At 41.2% G+C, this 16,129-nt stretch overlaps 1 protein-coding gene across 2 annotated transcripts; it reads left to right on the forward strand.

Annotated features, from left to right (window-relative positions):
• Positions 1–371: 371 nt before the first annotated feature.
• map6b (microtubule-associated protein 6b) lies at positions 372–15,697 on the forward strand. Of its 2 annotated transcripts, XM_072692207.1 has the most exons (4): positions 372–1,373; positions 5,549–5,768; positions 7,967–8,015; positions 13,194–13,239. In XM_072692207.1, the coding sequence occupies exons 1-3, from the start codon at positions 766–768 to the stop codon at positions 8,009–8,011; spliced, it is 873 nt and encodes a 290-aa protein (XP_072548308.1). In that variant the 5' UTR covers positions 372–765; the 3' UTR covers positions 8,012–8,015; positions 13,194–13,239. The 2 variants fall into 2 exon arrangements, with proteins under 2 accessions (XP_072548308.1, XP_072548307.1); XM_072692206.1 differs by lacking the exon at positions 7,967–8,015 and having other exon boundaries at positions 376–1,373; positions 13,194–15,697.
• Positions 15,698–16,129: the final 432 nt, after the last annotated feature.

Genomic DNA, 16,129 nt, shown 5'->3' on the forward strand with positions numbered 1-16,129 from the left:
GTATATTAACATTTTACCAAAATAGCAATTTAACCCCTCATCATTTTACTAATATTTATAATAATGGTAATATCATGTTATTATATTAATCGTTTATTGATATTTTAACCATTTTATTTTAAGGATTATATTAATCATGTTATTATACTAATAGTGTAGATATGTTTTACTAATATATCTATTTTAACCACTTATCGTTTTACTAATATTTATATAAATGTTAATATTAATTACGTTATTATACTAATAGTATATTTATATCTCACTCAATTTTCTGTATTATCATAAGTCTTGAGTCTTGTTTGTGTGTGTGTGTGTGTGTGTGTGTGTGTATGAACAGTCAACCCGCATCTTTCTATTAAAGGGTTAAACTCGGGGCGTTTCCTCCTCCTCCTCCTCCTCCTCCTCCTCCTCTGCTGCAGGTGCTGCTTCCCCGCAGAGCTACATCTGCTTCACACTTGCATCCTCTCAGGCCCTCAGCTCTGCACTGCAAGCCCAGCAGTCCGGCACGAGTTCAGCTGCAGCTTTAAACTGACCAGCGCCTCGAGGAGACGACATCTCAGCTCAGGAGCAGCATCCAGCACACGACACGAGGAGGAACCTACGGATGCCTTGTGTCCGAATCTCTCTCTCTCGCTCTCTTTCTCTATCTGTGTCTCTCGACCATTAGCCCCTCTCTCTTTCTCGGGGTCTCTCCGCCGTTAGCATCCCTCTCTCTCTCGGTGTCTCGCTACCGTTAGCCTCTCTCCCTCGCTCTTTGCGGTCATGGCGTGGCCGTGCATCGCGCGCGCGTGCTGCATGAACCGCCTGTGGAGCGAGCTGGACAAGGCGGACATCGCGGTGCCGCTGGTCTTCTCCTCCAGCTACTCCGAGGTAGCGGACGGTCAGCAGGCCGGTGTAGGTGGAGGAGGAGGTGCAGTGGAGGCTCGGCGGGACGGGGCGGCTCCCAGTGCCTCCAGCGTCATGCACGAGGACTTCAGGGCCTGGAGGGTCCGGCCCGAGAAGAGCTGCAAGCCCAAGCACGAGTACAGACCCTCAGGAGCCCCCTTCACAGACGAGACCCAGTACCAGAAGGACTACAGGCCGTGGCCCATCCCGAAGAGAGGAGACCACCCCTGGATTCCCAAAGGAGCGGCCCCCGGCAAGCGCGAGGAGGAGCCCGAGACGGGCGTGGAGAAGTGCGAGATCGAGGAGAGGGTGCAGGAGAAGGAGAGTAAAGAGAAGAAGAAGAAGAGCAAGAAGGAGAAGGTCCCCGATAGCGTGGAGCCCAAGAGTGTGAAGGGGAAGGAGGAGGGGGAGGCTAAGGCCAGATCAGCGGTGGATGCTCTGAACAGGCAGATTAAACAAGAAGTGACGTCTGGAAGCTCCTACAGGTAAACCATGCTCTGCTCCTCTGCATTGTAATGACCATTGCAGATTGACTACTTGAAGCATGGCTGCTCATTCGTCCTGAGATCTGTGATCTACTGCCCAAAACACCAGGATCTACTGATAAACTGCTTAGATGCTGCAGATACAGATGTTTAGATTTCTTTAAAGAACCACCTGTCCACCTGCTCATTCATCCAATTATCTAAGCAGCCAATTCCACGCCTAAAATCATGTAGATTCAGTCCAGCAGCTTCAGATAATGTTCACATAAACCACCAAAATGGGGAAAGTGATTGTTGGTGCTAGACAGACTGTTTTGATGATAGCGAGAACTGCTAATCTCCTGCAGTTTTCAGCAAAACAATTTCTACAGTTTACTCAGAAAAACAAACTTCAAGTGGGTGGCAATTCTGCAGAACTTGCTTACAGACATACTACATTAACTCTGATAACCACTGTGTAGAACCGTGGTGAACAGAAAAGGATCTCAGAATGCACAACGCGTCAGACCTGTTGTGGCGGATGGGCCACAGCAGCAGAAGATCATGTTGGGTTCCATGTTGGATTTCTGTCAGCCAAGAAAGCTGAGGCTGCAGTCTGCATTGGAAAAACACAGCCTGGTCTGATAAATCTCAATTTCTGCTGAGGCACACAGACAGTAGGGTTAGAATTTGGTGCCAGCAGTATAAACCCACGGATCCAAACAGCCCTGTGTAAACAGTCCAGGCTGGTGGAGGTAGTGCAATAGTGGGGTGAAGGTTTTCTTGGCTCACATTGGGTGTGTTTATATAATCAGTCATTGCTTAAATGCCGCGCCCTCCTGAATAATCCGTAGATTTTTCAGATTATTTCGAATCAGATCAATAATGCCCTCCTGAATAAGCTGTAGAACCGTAGAATCAGAGCAATAATGCTCTCCAGAATAATCTGTAGAACCGTAGAATCAGATCAATAATGCTCTCCAGAATAATCTGTAGAACCGTAGAATCAGATCAATAATGCTCTCCAGAATAATCTGTAGAACCGTAGAATCAGATCAGTAATGCTCTCCTGAATAATCTGTAGAATCTGAGCCATAATGCTCTCCAGAATAATCTGTAGAACCGTAGAATCAGAGCAATAATGCTCTCCTGAATAATCTGTAGAACCGTAGAATCAGATCAATAATGCTCTCCAGAATAATCTGTAGAACCGTAGAATCAGAGCAATAATGCTCTCCTGAATAATCTGTAGAACCGTAGAATCTGAGCAATAATGCTCTCCTGAATAATCTGTAGAACCGTAGAATCAGATCAATAATGCTCTCCAGAATAATCTGTAGAACCGTAGAATCAGATCAATAATGCTCTCCTGAATAATCTGTAGAATCTGAGCCATAATGCTCTCCTGAATAATCAGCAGGAAATCACGTAAATGTAACAGAACCTCAAAAGAAGTTTTTCAACATCCATTCCAGGAAGAATTAATCAAATAAAGTAAGTGTATATAGAACCATAGATTTAACTAAAGAACCCTTAAACAGTAAAGTACTGAAAAAGGTTTTTTGACCTGTAAAAATAGTGGCATCCTTTTTTGAAAAGTTAAATATGTACATATGTACATTTACTGCCTATCTGACCCCTGAAAAAATCATTTAATTACTGATTGAGCATAAATAAACCCGTTTAACTGGATCTAGTGCTGAACACAAAATCACCATATTATATTGTACTCGAATCTGGCATTTTGCCATAACAGCCACCCCCACCTATCATCTGCTAACTCTGAGATCCTCTGTAATACCATGATTCACACAGAAATATGTCATTATGCATTATAATTTCTGATTCACATTGACATTAAGATAATCAGATGAACAGTAAACCTAGACTTCCGGTGGTTAATAGCACAACAGGGCCACATATTTCCAGCCTTCTTCATTTTCAGTGTTCTTTCCACCCAGGGAGGACTTACACAGTTGAACACGGTCACTGAAACTGATTTACATGCTTTCTGTGACTTAGTTGGCTCGGGAGATTCAGGCAAATGGATAATCTGGTTATTACTGTGCTTTCATTTCATTGATTCACCTCCTGTCCCCTCAGTAGAGTTCATGTTTCAATCACAATCTGTCTGTGTTGTCCTTAGCCAGGCGTATCTGTTACAGCGGCAAATGGGGTAGCCTATAAAACCCATTTCCGTTTAGTTGCCTTTTAAGGTTCCTTCTGTCTCATCGTTGCTGTGTAGTGCCATGATAACAGAATTAGGATCATGATACATGAAGAATCTAGACGGTATAACAGTAATACAGTATACCACAGTATTTACAAATGTTGATGGCTATTTCAAAATGAGCAGTCTATTTCAAAATTACAATGTGTGATTCAACGTTCGATTAAAAGCCAGAGCAAGCAAAAGTGGACGAATCGGTTAACTGAATGTGCCTATAACACCCCTCAAGCTCTCAGATATGAGGCTTTATCCTATAAATGTGTGATTTTTGCCACAGTTAGCTGGAGCACGACCTTTGGTGACCTGTGGTGTTTAGCCTGCAAACTAGTGCTAAGCCTAGATAGCAGGCTATGAGTTTAAACTCGACAGAACTGGTCTCTCATTTCTCCTTTCTGTTACTTCCAACACTAGTCGCTTGACTTCGCTCTCTCCAACATGAGTTTTATCGTCAACACTTGTGTCGGTAGCTTAGCAGTTAGCCAACAGCAGCTGTACTTGGCTGTCTGATACTTGGCGTATCTGGAGCCAAGCTAGCTAAACAATGGGTAACTTAGCAAGTGGGCTACAGATTATGGGGAAAACATTTGAAAAACACTCAATATGATATGATGTCATTATTGCCTAAATAATTAATATTAAAAATATTTTTTGTCTTGTAAGCTGCTTTTTGTTCAACATGTGTTCGAATTAGAAATGCAGGACTAATTGTAGGACTAATTAAATCATCCTTATAGTGATATATGTTGTTTTCTACTGACTATGTCCGTTGTGATGCTAATAATCATTAATTAGATATATTATATTTGTCATATTTGCCCTCCCCTACGTGCCGTTATACTATAACTAAAAAACAAGGGTGTGACTGAACACTGGCCCTCCTGATCTGCATTAATCTATCTTCAAGCATCTTTGCAGACATGGCACAGAGGTCTAATCCACTGAACTGATATCAGCTGTCCCTCTGTATCCCATCTTGTTCTAAAATCTGATGAGTCATTCCTGGCTTTGCAGCCCAATTCCTCTCCAATTTTTTATGAAGCTCTTGCTGCAGAAATGGAAATGCCATTCTCATTTTAAGATGATACATTGGTGTTAAGTGTCGTCTAGTTTCATATTTCTGTCATACATTTCACATACACTAATTTTCCAGCTGTCTAGAAACATCTACTCTGTACTTCCACTCACTGACCACTATCCTAAGCTCCACCTACCTTATAGGCCCATTGTTGGTACAGGTGTCGTATGTTTTGCCAGCCACACTCTACTCCATTACTCATTGGTCAGTTTTCACAGAACTGATGTTAATGCAGATTAGGGTTTAGATATAAAATGTGCATTTACAGAGGGGCTACATTGTTCAAAATGAAGGTCTTTCAAGTGGTTCTTTAAGCAGTACCTTAGAAGAAGAGTGTGAAGGACATTGTAAAGGTTCCTCACACTCATACATTTTATACAAACATCCCAGTTAGCATGTCAATGTGGGAAAAATGTCAATGTCAGAAAATTATGGCCATAGGTTTCCATGTTAGCCCCACATACCCACCAGGGTCATTGATGGGACAAGGAGCGGTAAATAGGGACACAATTTGGATTGTACACCGCATATGGGGTCTAGATGGGACCCATGTGAAATTTAAGGTGGGCTGTAACTATTTGTCCCATTTGGGAAGCCCAACTGGGTCCCAGTAAAAACGTATGTACAAAGCCATACCCACCTGGAACCCACCTAGCCCATGTTCCACCCATGTGAGCCCCACATGGACATATTAGCTGGGATGGTTACTTATGGAACTATGGCAACTGAAGTTTCACCTCAAGTCCGGGTAATGATAAATGTCATCATATTGCCCATGTCTGGTTTTCACCTTATATACATAATATTATTATATACATAATGGAGGATGGAGGACTGCTGACTAATGTCAAACCAGTTTTTTTTGCTTTTTTTATATATATTTTTTTACAGGACAGAGTTTAAAGCATACACCGATGTCAAGCCAGTAAAACCTATTAAAGCCAAATCGCAGTACAAACTGCTGGTAGAGGAGAAGGCCAGTCTGGAGACCAGCTACAGCGCCACCTATAAGGGCGAGCAGGTCAAGCCACAGGCCACAGACAATAAACTACTGGAGCGGCGGAGGATACGCAGCCTGTACAGCGAGCCTAGCAGCAAAGAACCCAGCAAGGTATGGAAGTTACAGAGATTGGCCATTTTTCAGTATGTGGGGGTTTTATCCTTGACTACTACTCTCTTGTAGAAATCTCAGAGAATCCCTTAGGGTAGCTGTGGCATTGTTTTAACAGCTCCTGATTTAACCCTTCGAGTAAAAACAGTTTTAGACAGTTTCCCCCTCACCCCAGATTATGAATATTTGGTGTCTGTTTGCTTCTTTAGTTTTGTAATAGAATTGGGCTAAGTAATTGAAGCTTATTTACACCCGGTAGCCTCATGTATACTGCATGCAGAAATCATCCAGCCATGTTGAGTTATTAACAGACACATAACATTTTTATTGTATTTATTTTTAATAGACAAATGTATGTTCATTACTTGTTAGCTTCAGTGCAAAACTAAAGAAGCAAACTGAGATCAGCTACAGCTGCGGGCAGACGTTTACATAAACTCATCATGGACATGAATGTTGTGCCAAAATTGGGCTTTCAGTGTTTTTTCAGTTTTTAAACTTTTTTTTGAAAACAGGTTTTCGGAAATCAACAACATTATACATACAGTTCGAAACTTTTACACACACACACACAATTATTAATTCAGTGGTGCTAAAAGTTCCAAAATGTCTTTTAATTTGCCAAGATCAAGGCCTCTTAACCTCCTGTTAGTGATCATGATGGACTACAGCTGATAGCTTCTCTGCGCCCCCCAAAAAAAGGGTTTATAGTGCAGTGATTGAACTGACCAACACACAGTAGTGGAAAAGTTATTGGGAGGCCATTTAGTAGTCACTTTGTCTCGCTCTGAAAAAAGGAAACCAAACTGTCAATCCCAGCTGAAAGGAAATTGGTTACTATTAGGCATGTGCCGATCTAATACAGTGAATCAGGATCTGTGGCGATCCTGACATATTTTAATAGATCTGGTGTAGACTATTTGAATCCAAATCCAGTTCTAACCCTTACACACACAGGAATAGATTACACTGCAGTGTATTAAAGGGGCTGGGAGCTGATTGGTCAGGGAGGTGAGTCAGACTGGATTATAAGATATTAAACACACTATAAAACAGTAATTTTAGGACTAAACTAAATCTGAAACTAAACTGAATCAATCAGTCTCATGGAAACTGCCACTAAAAATAAAGAGATTTTACTGAATGTATTAATCAGCAGCTCATCTTATCTAAACTGCTTGATTATTTACACAAACACTAAGATCAGACAGGATTGGGATCTGCTGATACTCTGCAATAAAATACCGGATCAGATCAGGGACGAAATAACCTGATTGGAGCGTCTCTAGTTGGGATGAATAGGGTTAACCCAAGAACCACCTATGGGCACAGGCCTTGCCACAAACTGGAAGCTGCTGGAACACCAATGCCACTCCTTAGAGTCAAGCAAGTTTTACATTGTCTAGAACTGAGAAGCTACCATCCAAGGAAGAATACCCTACTACAGAATTGACCTTCAAACTCAATTAAAGTTTGCTTCTGACCACATGGACGAAAATTGTATGGTCACATGAGATGAGTAGTAAAGGTGAGTCATTAAACCCCATAAACACTGTACTAACTGTTAGTCATGGTGGTGGTAGAATCATATTCTGGGGATGTTTTAGAAATGATACATTGCTCACAGTGGATTGAATAATAAAGAATAAGGACCACCCAAGAATTCTTCAGTATAACCTCAAACCATCAGCTAGAGAGTGTGAACTGTGACACAAGTGGGTGTTCCAACAGGGCAGTGACCCCAAAAACACAGCAAACATGACCTCAGACATGTAGTCAAAGGTGCTTAAAGGTCAGGTCTGTATCAGGAGACCAACAAATTTAATTAAACTTGACCAATTCTGCCAAGAAGAGTGATCAAATATCCAACCGATATTCTGCCAGAAGATTGTTGATGGCTACCAAAACCGTCTTGTCAAGGTGGAACTTGCTATCATGAAAGCCCAATGATATTTCTGTCCAAACTGAGTGTATGTAAATGTCCAACAACTGTGCAAAAATATCACTACTGTTCAAAATCCTAACTGTGTTTTTCATAGCTTTTTATTCAGTGGAAAAAGTCATTACCCTTACCACGCATTAAGATGACTACCTAATATTTGATAGTGATATATGAAGCATGCATGTGTCGAGCAAGGTCAGTGATTGTGCACACATGTATGTATGTGTTTATGCAGTCCCTCTTCTCATCCTCATAGGACTGTTCAGACAGTGACAGCAGTTCTGTTCTAAGTCTACTGTAGTCAGGTGTGTTTTTTTTTATATGTCTCTTACGCAACGCATGGAGGACCTGGAGCATCTCACTACAGCACACCATCACCGTGACTGAGATGATTAGACCACTCACTATGGGTCAAATTCAATCCCTCCGCAAATGTGACAACCTAGAGTCCAGACAGAGTTCAGTGCTGCTATAATGTAGTCAGAAGTGAAGTGAAGTGAAAGTCATGGGATGATGATTGAATGAAGTTATTGATGATGGATGAATTCATAAATTAATGGATGGATGGACAGAGTGTGGACAGACTGCGACTTACACAGTGGTTCGTCTTTTACAGTAACACAGTACACTGAAAGTGGGAGCAGTATTGTTCTATTTTCAGTACTTTCAGGACTTACCTTTGTGGTTTGTGTAGAAAAAATTGCTATTTACAAATACATTTACATTTAATGTCTTTAGCAGATGCTCTTATCCAGAGAGACTAAAGACAAAAGTGCTTCAGTGTTTACTCAGTAAATATCCTTAGCTAGTTTGTATCAGCTAGAACCCCAAAAATACCTCTGGGCTTAGATAAGCCAGTATAGAGACCACACAACTCAACATACACTACACAACCTATGTACATATATGAAGTCATTCATTTTGGTCCCTCGGGACTGCCCTCTAGTGTCTGACCAACCTAGCAGCTATGTAACTAACTTATTATTACACACCAAATAAAAGAGAAGTCTATGAAAAGAGATATAAGAGAAGTCCAGATAAAGTTAGGCAAGCGGTTTCTTTTTTCCTGCAAAACCAATACATGCTACACATCTTTATTGTCCATGCCTCCCTTAAATAGGGATAATAAGGTTGTGTAGACTAATTTGGGGTGTTCCTCATTGTTACCCATGTGTGTTGATTTCATTAGCTTGCTGTTTTGTTCAAAATCGCAACTGCTAAATATCTTATTGTTGTGGAATAATAAATAAACACTTACTTTCAGCTCCAAAGCAGAAGATGGTACTCCATTTTGAAAGAATACTGCATATAAGCTTGCAAATACTACAATTTGTGCTGTTTTTGCATAGAAACAATAGAATGACACTTCATAAATGGACCCCAAGCGTGTTTTTGCACTGGCAGTACCCATGCAGTACCGCTCTAGTACTGTGCAACGCGCACATTCATGTGAATGGTTTCTTTGACCAATTTAGGAGCTTATTACTCAGGGCGTGACAAGCGGCACATTTACCGCATCTAGCGTGAAAATGTCACCCAAAAACATTTAGCTACAAACAGTGGCATGCCAAAGCCTGGGTACCCCCATGAACTCCAGAAGATCTTCAAAAGGCAAAGTTAAAGGTATACCATTTATTTTCAACATTTTAATCAGGATTAGTGCATTATTTCCGTTCTGTTTTAGAGTGAAATAGGAAAAGTTGGGGCACCCCAAGAGATTTCCAATCGCAGATAACCTTTACCAAAGTCCCAGACCTTAATTACCTAGGACTGTGGCATGTTCATGATCACTGTGCCAGGAAAGGCCAGGTGATGCAAAGTTCAAAGCTGTATAAATACTCTGACTCCTTAAACCTGGTCTCAGCAATCAGCAGCCATGGTCTCTTCTTAGCAGCTGCTGAGCATCTTTCTGAAACAGAAAATAACTGGTGCCCACAAAGCAGGAAAGACTGTAAGAAGATTGCAATGTGTATTTTAGGAATCCGTTTCCTCAGTTCGTAATATAATTATCCCTTTAAACAGCCTATAGTCCGCTGACGAGCCAAAAGTGTTTTAACTTCTATTACTAAAAAATAACGCCACAAGTTTGTACCGATGTCTCTGTAGTTCCTGAGTAATACACCTGAGTGTGTAATAAGTCATTCTGCGTTAAGGGGTTAAGAAATGGCAGTAAAAACAGGAAAATTGGAGGTCATGTTGAGGTCTGGAGGACCAATGAGATTGCTTGTAAGATTGCTACAAAAGCAAATCATAATCACTGTTTGACTGTAGAAGACCTTCAGGAAGCAGATGCTGGAGTGGTGGTGCACTGTTCTACTGTGCAGCAGCACTTGCACAAATATGACCTTCATTAGAGAGAGGAATTTTCACTATGGGAACCCAAACATGTCTTGATCAATCACTTACATTCAGGGCTAAATTGTGTAAACTGGATTTTTTCAGTGACCCATGTGTTTCCCAGACGCAGCAAGCATTTAGTCTTCTTTTAGAGAGGGTTGAAGCCTTAGCCCTTCAGCCCTCACCTTGTGAATGAATGAATGGATGAATTATGGAGGCATGGGGTGGTGGTGGTGGTGGGGGGGGGGGGGGGGGGGGGTACAGGGAATGAAGGAATTGAAGGAATTGATGGATGAGGGGAGGGAGTGGTATGATGTATGGTTGGGTAGTTATAGAAGTAAATGCAGTAAACCAGGAAGGCTTGCGGTGTGTATTATTCAGTCTAAGTTTAGGACTAGCACTTGTGCGGGAGGATTGAATGCACACAGAGAGGTGCTGATAGATTGACTACTTTCTGAATGCTCAACTTCTTCACTGTGAAGATGAGTCTTTAAACACATTCATTTATTTGCACGTCACAAAGTGGCATTCTCATGAATCTAAAGCAGTATTTTCTAATCCTGCTCCTGGAGACCCATTGTCTCCTGCACTTCTTCAACTGTTCCCTGCCTCAACACACCTGATCCCGTTCAGGAAGGGCCTAACAGATAGCGGATTAGGTGTGCTGAGGCAGGGAAAATGACTGTGGGTCTGTAGGAGCAGGATTAAGAAGCACTGCTCTACAGAAATGGGCCCTATTTTCCTTCCAGTCTGAACTGATGCAAATGGCTTACGCAAGGTTGTTAGTCATTCAGGCGAATTCACAGATCACTATTGATTTATACCTAGAGATAAGAGATGCTCTTTAGTGTTTAAGGCTTTTGTAGTATAAATGGGCAGGCAGGGACAATAACAGGCCTGTCCTGTATCCAGCAGTAATCAGATACAGTTTCTGTCTTTCTGTGTATTGCAGTTGTTTAGATGTTTTTGTACAGATAAATGAAAATCCTACACTAGATAGACCCTCATTAATCTGAGAAACTGATAGTAAATGCTTTCAATTACATGCGTGTAGCTCTGCTGTCAAGCAAAAGCTGTGTATCTCTAAAATGGCAACTTTAGAGTTAACCCTAACCCTTTCAATGGAAATCAGTGTAAAATATTTTTTTCCAGGTCATTTTAGAGCTTTTCTAGCGATCCATTCATCATGAAACTTGAATGAACCAATAGATTAGACCTGCTAGATTCAAATCCTGTCAAAAAGTGAAAAACAACAAAAATGGAGATACATGGTTTTTGGTTACTTTGACAATGTATATTAGCATGTTCCGCTAAGCCACCCTCTCTTGCGTTGAAAATGTCATCTGCATTTGTTAAAATAGGGCCCGAAAGTGTCATTCTGTAACACAGATTACTGCCATATCTATACTAACAAAAGCACAGTAATGCTGACAATAATTCAGAATGGTGGAATTATTTTAATGTGAAATTTTCTCACATTGAAATGCACTAGCAAGCCACTGGGTATTTTGCCTTGTTGCCACATATCAACCTTTTTTCTGCTTCTGTGGTGAATTATTGCTAAATGCAAAGGTTTGAGAGTGAGCATTAAAATCAGTTTCTGCTGATGTGGAAAGTGTAATATTAAATGTAGTACACATTCTTTAGACTTGTATTATTTATTTATTTCAAGTACAGACCTCTGAAGTCGTGTTGTCATTTGGCAGTCTGTCATGTTCAAATAAAGAACTGCTAGTATAAGCAGTTTTCCTCTATTTGCAAAATTAACAACACTGTTAGTCGAACATTTGAACACTGTCATAAACAAGCTCCATCTTGTGTAGGTGAGTCCATGATTGTGAAGACATTCTCATTGGGGCTCATTCGTGTCTCTACGATATTAAATGTACCAATATGTATGGAAAGTAAAGGCAAAATAGTTTTAGTAATGTAATAGTAGTCATTTAAAACATATGGAAACCCCTGTTTTTATATGTATGATTAAATAAGTAAATAAGTGACTAAGTGACAAGTAAGCCTGCATTTTACAAGGGTTTACAACCCTGTTATTTTGCCTTAGACTGAAAGACATTTTTTCTTTTATTAAAGGCTTGTGAGAAAAAAAGGAAACAGTCCATAGTAGCCGCATAGCCTAGCCTAGTATTTAAGACTGTAACAAGAACTGTTTGTAATGTTTCTTAAGTCTTACAGCACAGTTAGGCTGGTAATGTGTGATTAGCTAGGTAGCTTACAATATTTGTGGAGGGATCTGGTAGGATTAGCTTTTAGTCTAGCATCTGGTTAGCACCCGGCTTGATTTCTTGGATTCCTTGTTCTCCCCATCCAGCCATGGCACGCGGCTAGGCCTGCAGTGTGCAACTTAACACCGAGCAGTGCTTCACCTGGTTGGCTAGCATTACCTTTTAGCCTATATTATGTATTTTCTGTTATGCTCCCCATACGAGCTGTTGTGTTTACGCTCCAAAGGCTTCTCCTTGTGAGCTGGTTTTCTGTACAGTATACATTTATTTACATTTTTATAAATATAAGAAGTCAAGACTATTTTGATGGTTTTGCTTTTGAATTAGGACATAACAGTGTTTGAGGTTCATGGTGTGTCACTTCGATTCACTGAACCCTCCTTATTCAGGGAATGCCAAGATAAATAGGTTTCTATTCTGGGGCTTCTTTAGCGCTACTACAGCATTTTTAAATTAATGCAACAACTAAATCTACTGCACTTAAAAACTGTAGCTCACTATAAATACACTTTACTGTGTAATGGAATCGTTCAAACACTACAGTTATAATATGTGTCTTATAACACTTAGCACTGTTACTCATTTAAGGGTTCTAGATTTACAAAATCTAGATATTGTTATGTATTTTTAATGATTAAATTCAATATAGTTATTATTGAAAAAAGTAAAATACCTATTTTACTTCTAATTAATTAGAAGTTACTAAATGGCATCCCATTTGGAAACTTTCCATGGCTCAAGAATGTCACTGGATTCTATAATTTACAACATCAATAATGATCATTAAAGGTTCCTTATTTGGGCATGTAGCCCACTACCAAATGGTGCACATCAGAGGTCAGTTGTTCCCAGGATGGTTTTGCTCTTGATTCTTTTGAACAGAATGTCTGAATTTTGTGTCTGTAGGTGGAGAGACCCAGCACATCCCATTCAAGACCAAAAAAGACGACAAGCCATAGCAAAACAGTGAGTAAGGCTAAAGCGAAGCAAATCACTGCTACCCAACCTGCCAAGAAGAAAACCTCAGTCAGCAACCTGGAATTAAAACCAGAGGGAGGCGTCACCAAGAAGAGTAAAGAAATCATCAACAGACTGGCTGAGGCAAAAGATTAAGTGCACTTTGTGTGTGTGGATTTGGGAAGGGGAGCTAGAGGGTGGGGGCAGGAGGGGTTGGGTTCTGCATTAGGGATTATAGGGATCATCACTCCCTTGTAGTTTATCCCATTTATTAATGCCCAGTTTCTTTAGCTTCTGTCTGTTTGGTCACATTCACAAGGACACGTCATATCTGTGAGTGTGGGTAGAGTAGCAAACTCACCCAAACATGAACGAAAACCGCTGCCCATTGTGGTTTGTACAGTACTGTACATGTAGATTGACTGAAGGCCTACCCACACTGACCCCTATTGGCTGACAAATCAGTCAACATTCCATCAAACATCCAACTCTGGAGACCTTTATCTGCAGAAACACAGTGTGACTTCGGTGTACTGCCATTCAGTGTTTTCTATGGCAATGCATTGTTTTTACTGAAATCAAGAAGTTTCCAGACTTGTCCAGAAAATGTCCTTGTGAATGTGGCCCAAAAGGGAAAATCCATTTCAGTCATTCAGAGTGGTTTGATGGGAAGTCGGTCATCAAGCTTACCAACGTTCTGTACAATGGTGGTGATAGAAACCAAGGATCACAGTATTTACAATGCAAATTTTATGTACCATTCAAAGCCACCAGTGAACCTGCACGTGTCTTCTGAGTGCTATATCTGAAAACGTACACCTTCTATGGGTTCTGTTTTGCCTTACAACTCCCTGCATGTAACTTTCCGCCTTGAATGCATTAAAAGAAAAGCAGGTCTTGGGCCAAACTGTATCTTGAAACTAGCCTAAAAAACAATGTCTCAGACATCAAGCAGTGAACTCATAAACATTTTGTGCAATAACCTTCTGTAAGGAAGCTTTTAGAGTGACTGACCTCTTTAGAGTTCTGGTTCCATTCACCACCACAGAACAGTTTTGCATCAAAACTCACTGAATGACGTTGTTTAATTGAAAAAAAAAAACATGGACTTTCTCTTTAAGCTTTCAAGTGCAGACTCCAGACCTCATTTTGTCTCCTTCGCTTGAATGTCCCACCACCATGCAGTCCACATTGACTCCACTCCCTTGTATTTACCTATCTACTTATGTCTTCACTTCCTTTACACCAGCCTTCTCCACTGCAGGCAAAGGGCAACCACTGAACTTCATTGCATGTAGCTTCTGAGCCAGCAGTGCTCAGCCCTTCCAGAAATAACGTCGTACTAACCTTGGGCTTTCTTATCACATTTTTCCAAACACTTACTAAACGCCATACGGGCATACCTGCAATCGAATCACATAGAACAATTTAATGTCGCTTATACACATCTGGCTCCTAGCAGTGTAGTATTTCCTACTTATAATCGCACTCACTGAGTAATTAAAGAAATGCAGTATTTACATCTGTCACACCACCAACAGACACCAATGAGGAGCCAGGTTTAGTATAGATATTAGCACATGGCTAGCAAACTGTCAGAGCAAGCCATTATAGGAACATAATACATTGCTGGGTCTGATGGATTCTTCACCCTGTTGCAGGTTTTTTCATTCTACATCATCAAACTGCTGCTGAAAATGGGAATAAATCAGGCCCATCAGGTCACGTAAACCAACCACGGCGTCCCTCGCTACTCTTAGAATAGACACAATTCCAACGGTCATTTTTCAATCTGAAAGGATGTGAGGCTCAAGCGGCCTTCTTTGTGTGTGTGTTTGTGTCCCTGTATCGTACGACATTAACCCCTTTAACCATTTACACTCTCACTTCTCAAAAGGGTCAGCATTCGAGCGTGATCCCATATGTGTTATGCTGTATGTAAAGGGAAATAACTAGCTCATGTAATCTTAAAGCTGCCTGCTGTAACTGTAGTTAAGCTAATATGGAAGAATGCTGCTAAACATACTACTACACTTTGGTCTTCGGCGTTTGCTCTTCCGGGGAAACAGGAACGCTGCTGTTTTTCTATCGCCATACGAACGGCTAAGAGACTCTTGACAGGTAAGCACAGTCATCGCAGGCTTCCGCAGGAGTCATCTTTTTGAACGGCCGTTCTGTCATCATCGTCTCGAGAGATCAGGGACGAGATCGGTTCCCCTCTGCAGCCTTTCCCAGCAAACCGCACCTCCTGGATGGATTGTCCTACGAACGTGCCGTGCACACTACTACCCTGGGTGCTATCTTCGAGCTATGCTGTCCATTTGAGAATACAGTGCCTGTGTAGAGAGCAACCTAGAGCCACCAGATGCCAAACCTGTATGCATTTGTATGTGTGACGTGCTCGTGGTGTTCGCTTGCTTTGGATGAAACGATTAAAGCAGTCAAAAGCGGCACTTCTTGTGTGTTCTTGTTAACTTTATTGGGACAAATTAATGGACAGCCGAAATGTACTTGCTTTTTTTTTTTTTTATTGATGTCCAGACAGTCCATACGCAGACAGCCCACCCTGCAAAAATGCAAACAAGAAGCTGCAGGACACTAAACTGAACTGATGCACAACGAATGAGAGCGGTTGACTGTTAATTTCGCCTGCATAGAACACTTTGTCCACTGGGCAAAAAGAGGGACCTGTCACTCTCTCTTACTACGTCTGTCACTCACTCGCTCTGTCTCAATGCTGCCAATCAGAACAGATGATATTTAGCTTTACTCTGCACCACCGCTGGCCCGCTCTGTGCAGTTAGGGTGAAGGCCTCAGAGCAAACGATGCAGTCCAGAGTTTTGGCCAGAAGGATTCTGCATAGCTTCAAGGCTTCTGTTTTGTG

Source organism: Salminus brasiliensis, chromosome 11, assembly GCF_030463535.1.
Source record: "Salminus brasiliensis chromosome 11, fSalBra1.hap2, whole genome shotgun sequence".
In the NCBI taxonomy this organism is placed as follows: Eukaryota; Metazoa; Chordata; class Actinopteri; order Characiformes; family Bryconidae; genus Salminus; species Salminus brasiliensis.